The 9,234-nt window shown below is 34.5% G+C and overlaps 1 protein-coding gene across 1 annotated transcript in view; it reads left to right on the plus strand.

The window, feature by feature from the left end:
- LOC118736741 (protein UBASH3A homolog) overlaps window positions 1-3,436 on the plus strand; it is a 16,919-nt gene extending 13,483 nt beyond the window's left edge. The window contains exons 3-5 of the mRNA XM_036466757.1: window positions 1,875-2,120; window positions 2,181-2,473; window positions 2,541-3,436. Of these exons, the coding sequence (XP_036322650.1) occupies window positions 1,875-2,120; window positions 2,181-2,422 (488 nt within the window). The 3' untranslated portion in view covers window positions 2,423-2,473; window positions 2,541-3,436. The remainder of the gene's footprint in view (window positions 1-1,874; window positions 2,121-2,180; window positions 2,474-2,540) is intronic.
- The last annotated feature ends 5,798 nt before the right edge of the window (window positions 3,437-9,234 follow it).

The raw sequence follows: 9,234 nt of genomic DNA on the forward strand, positions 1-9,234 counted from the left end.
TCAAAAGAATTCTTTGAAGATGGGTATCAATAGAAGTGGATTTCAAAGGCTTTATTTCAGAATTGTATTTAGGAGGGTTGGCAAGTGTGTAAAATATCAAATTCAACTTAATTCATCATCTAATTGAAATATGTTTCCCATTGCCATGAAAGAGATTTAAGAAAATTTTTGTGAAATTAAGTTAAATTACACAAAGTTAATATTAATATTTAAATAGGAATGTTTTAGTTGCAAATATTTTTGATTAGGGTTGCCAGCTATTCGAAAAGTCATATCTATCTACTACATACATTAAGGCGGGTTAGTTTTTTTTGTATGTATGTGTAATTCTAATTTTCTGAAGAAACCGTGGGTTTAAAATCAGGTTTTGTGTCGTATTAAAAACAAGCTGTAAGTGGTATGAGAAATCCATTTCTGTACCTACTTTTTCTTAAAAGTTACGCCAGAGCACGCAAGAGTGAACACATTTTCTTACGTGTTAAAATAAGAAAAAGTATATTTTACTTTTCCCCGACATTTTTTTTTTATATAATTAAAATTCAATACAAAATGCATGAATATGTATATATATATGTACATATTCTATGTATAAGAAATAACTTTTTACACATTCCATTTTGATAAAAATTTGCAAAACTTCATGAAAAATTGCAAACTTTTTAATGAGAGTTTGTACATTATTTTACTAAAATTGAAAAGGCTATCAAACTACATAGTCGATTTTTGAATATTATTAAAAAGTTTGCAATTTTTAATAAAGTTGTGCAGAATTCTTCCAATTTTCGTACACATTAAATTTTGATTAAAAAGTGGAAACTGTGAAAAAATTAGAACTAGGTAGAGAAAAATCCTCATAGGGATGTACTATGAAGTATGGATATTCCCTTTCGGTAATTACTTTCGAGGCATTAATACTGGAGATAACCTTCGTCGATTCGACGAGTGTGCAACAAACAGTTCGCTGTCGCTTACCGGCGAATGCGCTAGAAAAGTAGTAATAAAATAAAAACAATTTGTAATTAAATAGAAAGTAATTAGTTTATTTGATAGGATCACATATGCATGCAAACACACTTACATTTGTATAGTGGTCCACAAAATAATTGGAGTATTTGTTCAAACTTTTTAATCAGAATCTTGTTTGTTCAACAATATAAATAAAAGACAATTGTCGAACATACTTTGTATGGGAAAAAAACGTGAAACACCTTCGCCCAAAAAAATTCTCAAAAATCAACGGGATTTTTTGCCAACTTGATACTTGCACTTTGTTTACTAGAATTAAGTGGGCTACAAAACTGCATACCAAAATGCTAAAGATTCTGGTTAAAAAGTTCGAAATTTTGGGGAAAATTTGCATAATTTTTTTAATTTTTGTACAAAGTTTGAAATGTACATTTACATGGTGTTTGTTGTATAACCAGCTAGACTTTTATAAAAGAAATAATAAACAAAAGACAAATAGCCAAAACTGTTCAAAGTATCCCACTCCTATTATTTTGTGGACAACTGTGTATGCAATAAACACAACGAAAAATTATATAATACATGAAAATAAAAAATTGTTTAAATGTTCGTCGAATCGACGAATGATTAGGGTTTATAGGGTTCGGGAGAACTTTAGCTTTCTAGAATTGAACAAAAATTCTAACTTTTTCACAATTATATTCAACAATTTTTATTGAGCTTGAGGCCGTTCTTAATGAAAAACCTATTGTGGAAAAGCAACCATAATTTGAAAAAATGGTAGAAGTGATAGCTATTTCGGAAATCACCACATTTCCCCATCAGACTTCTTTCAGTAGGATCCACATTTCTATTTCACTTTATTGTAAGTTTAGATAAATATTTATTAAAAGTTTTATAAAATTTAGGTTTGCATTTGCGACAAAAGTGCAAAGTTAAAGTGGAACCCGGATTATTTGAATGGATGGCATGGTATCCTGAAGGTGTTCCGGATTGGCTGGGTATATCCGAGTTAGTGAAGGCCGATTACAACGTGGATATTAATTATCAACCATTTATGACTGCAAATAAGTTGAACGATTGCATCAAAGAAACAACCGAAGAGTTTTATACGCGTAACTACGAGATTATGCGTAAAATTATTGAAACAACAAGTATGTTCAAAATCAAACATAAAAGAAGTAGATTAAAAGCAAATGATTTTCATTTTATAGAGGGTAACGTATTGGTTGTGGCCCATGCAACAACTCTCGATACTTGCACACGTCAGTTAATTGGTGCATCACCACGTAGTACGAATGAATTGCGCCAAGTTATTCACAAAATACCATATTGCAGCCTAGGGACTGTAGAGGAAGTGGATGCTGGCGTCTGGAAATTTGTAGAACCTGAATGTTTACCCGTGACTCATTCAAAAAATCCTCGCTTCGAATGGAATGCACTTACTGCCACATAGTGTTCGTGCTTTGATGAGATGCTGCTGGTTGCTGAAAATCGCGTGGAGAAGGTATTGTGAAGAAATGTTCATTAAAATAATTTAAACCAAATTAATGATTTTCTTCGAATTATAAAAGGAGAGAATTGAAACTAATTAAGAATTCCTTCAAGGATAATACAAATTCTTGTACTGACTCCTATTTTCGACTACACATAGCCTTGCCATCGTTTAAATGCTATTATGAAATTCAGAAGTAAATTTACTTTAATGATTTATAATCGAAAACGCGATAATAAAGCTCTGTTTGCGCTCATCAAAAATAAACCTATATTTATTTATTAGCCTTTCAAAGAGAAGAAATGTCACTTAATATACATGATGCTTACAATTTCTAATAAATACTATTTATTCTGAACACAACAGACTTAATCTAAATCGAAATAAATTTAAAGAATGATTAGCAATTTACGCATTGTAATATTTTATATAAAATTGCAAATGTTTAGGAAATGGTTGATTTACGATACAATAGAAACTGACATACTGCAAATGTTTACGCGTATTTAAATACAAGTAGTGCAAGAAATAAATGTATATAAAGTTTGTTCGTTTAAATATTAAATTAAGAATTTTAATAACCCAGCACAAATGAAGGCCAATAAATATAAATAATACCGCTAATAGCTTGAGTCATTGAATATTTTTACAAGGTTTTAACCCGTATGCGGGTTTAAAAATGATAAATTAACTTTTAACAAATTGAGAGATGAGTTTATCTGAAGAATCTGAAATTTAGCAACCATCAATTTAACCTACCATACTTTTAATGGGCTTTTTTTTTAATACGTTAACGCCATATAATATAATGTTTGATATTGAGTGAAATTTGACTAGCTCTTTTGCGTCATACTACTTTAAACCAGTTAATTGCTTCTAAAATGACTTGTGCCATTCGATGTGTTTTTTACTACTGATCTTAAATAAAATTTTGAGTTAAACTTAGCACCACGACCGCCTGAGTTCTACTCAAAACAAAGCACTAACTACAAAATTTAAGTGATACAGTTTTAAACGAATGGTAGACTGCTATAATAGAGCCAAGTGTAGCGCGATTAATAGTGAAGTTAGGCTTCTTAATTGCGAGTTTTAAATACCTCAAATCTATTTATAAATTAATTCAAGATCAAGAGGAGTAGCCTTTTGTTCATTGAAAGCCACCATAGCTTAACACAATATTATGTCGGCTTTCTCATCAATGTGCGTAAGTTCAAGACATTTGTTAAATTGTTGGAAACTGCTTAATTGAAACAAATGTTTTACATACAGTAATATAAAACAATTGGATATCTTAAATTCCTTTTTGTTTATTAGTGTCAATATTTCGCCTTTAATCTAAAGGCGTCTTCTCTTCTTCTTCTTCTTTTTGGCGCTGCAACCGCCTACGCGATTTTGGCCGAGTTCAGCAAAGCACGCCAGTCGGTTCTCCTCTGTGCCAAGTGACGCCAATTGGAAACGCCAAGTGAAGCCAAGTCCTTCTCCACCTGATATTTCCATCGTCTGCGGTACTCGCCGTCGCCAACGCGTAAAGGCCCGTAAATCTTCCGCAAAATCTTTCTCTCAAACACTCCAAGAGCCGCCTCATCGGATGTTGTCATTGTCCGTTTATTGTTATTATTTATTATTATAAATTGTAAAATTAACTAGTCTTCTCGGTGATAATGGCTATTCAGATAACCTTAAAATAAAAAAACATTATCTGTGTACAAAATTTCATCAAAATCGTTAGAGCCATTTCCGGGAAACCCTATGCATATATATATATATATATATATATACAAGAATTGCTCGTTTAATGTAATAAGATACATAAAAGTTCAATATGGTATTTATTTTGACGTTTCGATCTTTAGCATGCTAATTTGTGATGGCTTTTCTTCTTTTTTAAACTTGTGTCTTAAATAAAGCGATTTGGCTCTGCCAACAGTTCATTTTGCCTTTCAACGGCCCGACAAGACAAAGTCGTCGAAATATCTTCATCCAACGTTGTGGATAATTTTTCCATAAAATTTGCCTGCCCATCTGAAGGCAGTCCTGAGTTCCGGAAAATCGTGGTCTTTTTGTTTCCCGGCTTCCCTACTTGTCTGCGGACGTTCTTCCTCCGACTCACTAACGTTGCAACTTTCTTCAGCTCCAAAACTTTTGGAATTTATCATGCCCTCAACAGCTGCGAAACGCCCCTTCAACATTTAACAATGTAGTTAGTTCTTTCCACTCTTCCTCAACAGATACTGTGTCGCCTTTCGAAAAAAATTATTTTTATATTTAGGCGAAGAGATACTCAATAGTAATATCGGCGGGTTTTGTGCTCTCGTAAGTATGTGCTGTAAAGATGTGGCCTTTCATTAAAAATAGCGCCTAAAGTACCGCTGAGAGAAAATGGTACCATTTTTTTACCTAAGTATTAAATTGGCAACCGTAACTGCGCGTCATAAATTTACAAACGTCAAGTTTTAAGTTACACATATAATAATATACGTTTATTAATTCTAATAATATAGGGTAATATGCATGATTCAATAATAATTAATTATTTATGTACATGGAAAATATCACATTAAAATAAGGTTTGTTCTTAATACAGTTATATTGTATATAAATATACATATAGCGTCGCCTGTATGCCAGAAACATGAATGTGCAAAAATGAAAACTTTGAGAAATCGAGTTTGACGGTTTTTTGTTTACGAGACTTAACTCTATATTTATGCAATTGAAATTGTAAAATATGTGGTTTCCCTGTACGCATGGTATTCTGGGTTTTGGTATAACATAGAACATCCAAAGGCTAATCAACTCAACCCAATAACTCAAAACTGATAAATTTACACATTCATGCTTTTGGCATAAGGGTGACGATATGTATATTTACATATGTATGTGTACGTACACCATGGCTTTTTTAAACCTCATGAAAAACTGCTTATATCTTTGATTCAATTGAAAAAGTACAGCTAATGTAACGTCCTTGAGCGCTAGTACAAGTTAATGAAATTTTCGTTAACCACAGATGCACTTTGAACTGTAGGCAAATGCGAGCTTTTTCAAACTCAACTTTTCTTGTAGCGATATTAAGCCACAATTAGGGCATACATAATGTGACCAACCGTTCTTCTTTCGGAAGTACAGTACTTCTTTTTTAGCTCTTGTACTTCGTACTTCGTGTACAGCCAAATGTACTTCTTTGCAATATTTTGTACTTTAGGTTCTGTGCTTGCCCGATCTTCTGGACGAACATCACAAGGCCTGCGCGATAAATTCAATGGCATCATACTTGCGCAGCTGCAAAGGGCTCTGGAGGTGTCGTGCAATTGGTTGGCTCCTATTTATGCTAAATGCGTGTTGACCGGGTACATCCCCAAGGCTTCGAGGGTGGCGTATATCCCGAAGGCCGGAAAACCTATACTTGCGCTTAACGTCACGTTTCCCAGCTGCAGCAAAAGATTTTATAGGGCACTTTAAACCAGAGCTTCTTAAAGTGGGTTCCGTAGAAAAGTCACCGGGGTTCCGCGAAATTAATTTTGGTATGAATAAGCACGGCGGTCGGTTTGAGTTCCACACAGAAAGAAAATTTCTATAAACAGCTTGACTGAGACGCAATTATCTATTTTCAAGTGTACATATCGTGACCTGAAATTCAAAAGGACGTAACAAACATCATCGCTGAAATTCAAAAAGTCATAACTAATAAAAAATTCAAAATTCACTTAAGTGATGGATTTCATCGAATTACAACGATATGTACTCGTACTTAGAATCATGATAAAAATATAGCAAGGTAGAACCGTTCTCTCAATTTGTCGGCCATGATTATTTTTTGAAGTTTGCCAACATTTTAAAATCATATAAAAGTGAAAAGAAAAAAATGAAATTGTTCGAAATTGTTGCTTGAGATTGAAAATGGAAATGTGTGTGTGAGTTTGTGAGTAAATTTAAAAATTAAATTGTTTGGAAACGTCAAGAATTTTAAAAGTGACTCTCAGCGGTTCTACCTTACTATATTTTTATCATGCTTAGAATGATTGCCGTATTGAGTGCCATAGCCTGCAAACCATTTTTTCAGAGTATTCTGAATAGTAGAGAAATTTTAAAGAATTCGTAAAGATATCATCCGATTTTTTTGCCGAATTTTCTAAAATTAAATAAACTGTGCACCCTTCGATTCTTTTACGAAATTTCGGAAGAAAATCGTTAAATCAATGAAAGTAATGCTGCTATGTGGAGAATTTCCAGCAGATTTTTTTCAGAATTTTCTTTATATTTCGTACAGAAATTTCTTTAAGAGCTCGTGTCAACCGCTTCATATAATTTTCTTTGAAGATTCGTAAACAAATCGTTACAGAAATAAGATACTCCTACATATTTCGTTAAAATTTCGGGAACTTTGGGTTGCAGGGATACCTACATAAGAGCGGTAAGCTTGCGCTTGACAGCTTGTTTTTTCTCACTGGTATGTTGTTGTTACTGTAGCGGCTACAACAACCCCGTCCAGATCGGTTAATATCTCAGTCATTGTCGTCAAGTTCCACTAACGGCTGCCCTAAGAAGCGTGCAGCCTCAATAGGGTCGTTCCACAGGGACAAAGGCGTTAGGGTTATCGGGTTTTCCGGGCATGCGAAGAGATGTTTCGAGTCGTGAGGGGTCTCTCCGCATGCCGGACACTCATTTGGCACATCCGCGTTTAGTCTGCTCAGGTATGAGTTTAACCTGCTGCAGTAGCCAGAGCGTAGGTGGGCTATTGTGGTTCTTGTCTCCCGAGGCAGATGGTCGTAGTAATATCTGATTGGTACAAAATCCATTTACGAAGCATTCATAGATCTTCAGAGTACTTCGACATTGAAACACACGTTTGAATCTGTGTCTCTGAAAGAGTTTTGGTTTACTGTTCAGAGTAAATATCATGAAGTCACTAAAAATGCCCTCTTAACTTTGCTTCCTTCTTTCGAAACGTACTCTGTCAACAGGGTATTCAGCTTACACATGTACAAAAAACAAATTCAAGTCGAAATTAGATGCTACCCCAGAAATGTTCATACAGCTTTCAGACATTATATCGAACTACTATTTTATACAATACCTAATTAATAACAGTGAAACAATTTCATTCTTTACATTAAAATTTAAAATATGTGTACTATTTCTAGTAGAAGTTTTTATTCATATATAAATTGCACTGCCTTTGATTTTTAGTAATTTAATGATGGGCTCCATAAAATGAATGGTGTTTAGTAAGGGTTACATTATCTTCAAAGTTTAAGGACCCCTGCTTAAACAACCGTTTGTAGCGCCAGATATGAGTGCCATACAAAAATGCCGCTCAGCCACTCAGAAATGCCGCTCAGAGCATGGCCACTTCAATAGTTTTTCATATGTTTTAATTAAGCGGCTCAGCCGCTCGCCGCTTTGCCGCTCGTTGCGTGGCCTCGGCCTAAGAGGGAAGCATTTCGACTCGCACTTCTTAACTAACACTGAGCTCTCAGGGATCGCATTCGGCGGCGTTTCGTCGACTAAATCGAGGTTCTCCGTTCAGTGGTATTACAAAGGACAATCACTTAATTATCTAAGTGTGTTCCTGGGGGCCTGGGGCAACCACTTGAACGTGGGTTAAACCTGTACTTCTTCCAGCTATGAAATAGTTGGTCACATTAGACATACATGCATTAAAAGACGAACTAGACAATTCTGGTTTTCTAGGTCGGGAAGCTTTACTTTTGATGGCTCCAACGAATTTAACCGATTTGTGCCATAGGTGTTTCAAAAACGAGCCACTCTAAATTAGATGGAAAACGTATGGCGAAGGTTAGTTTACAAAATGTACTTATCAGGCAATTCATTAAACGATCTGCAATCTCCTTGTTTTTCCATATATTTTAATTAAGCCACTGTGCACTGTTCAAATGAATGAAAAACAAGCATTTTTTCGTATTGTTTGACACAAAAACCGCATAATATTACTATGAGAAGAGTATGTTATCCTTTTTTACCAACTTCCCTATCGAGTTTTCTTCAGAATTGGTTATTCTTCAAGAAGAAAATAAATTGAAGCTTTCAAGTGCCTACAAATGCCGATGGAAGCTTAATTTTTGAAGAAAAAACATGCTTATACATGTGGAGCGGGGCGTACGTACATATTTCATAATTCATTTCGTTATTTCATAATACATATCGAGCCCTAACCGCCAAAATAAAATTTTGAAATAAATGTCGCTTACGTTATTTTGGCGGTTAGGGCTCGATATGTTCATAAGAGGGAATTTACATGATTCAACTTTCACAAAGTTGAACGAAAGCAAGGCGAATTTATACAAGGTGGTGTTAGTGGCGAATTTAGATTTTCACCGCGAATTAATATTACAACAAACACATAATTTTGACATGTATGCCTGGGTTATAATGGAAGTAACGGAACGGAGTGAACTGTCACTTACAGGTCTATTCTGCACGTTACCGAAGATTTTTTAACCGGAAAACTTTATTACCAAAAAATGTTACCAGTTCTTGTCACCGCGATTCTAGGAACGTTGGTAATGCAGTTAAAATATTCAGCAATTCAGCTATGAAGAATTGTGCAAATTCTGGCATTGCATATTTCACGGGGTAATACTTTGTTACCAGCTTATGAGATGGTAATAAAACTTACCGGTTACAAGAGTACACAGAATGCGAAAAGGGTTAAAAAATTGACAGACTTTAATTACCGGTTATAAACTTTTTATTACCAGCGCAGAATAGACCTGTTAATTGTCTATTGTATGGGAAATGAATGCAAATGG

This window comes from Rhagoletis pomonella, unplaced genomic scaffold (assembly GCF_013731165.1).
Source record: "Rhagoletis pomonella isolate Grant_MI unplaced genomic scaffold, Rhpom_1.0 Rhpom_scaffold_00004, whole genome shotgun sequence".
NCBI classification, from domain to species: Eukaryota; Metazoa; Arthropoda; class Insecta; order Diptera; family Tephritidae; genus Rhagoletis; species Rhagoletis pomonella.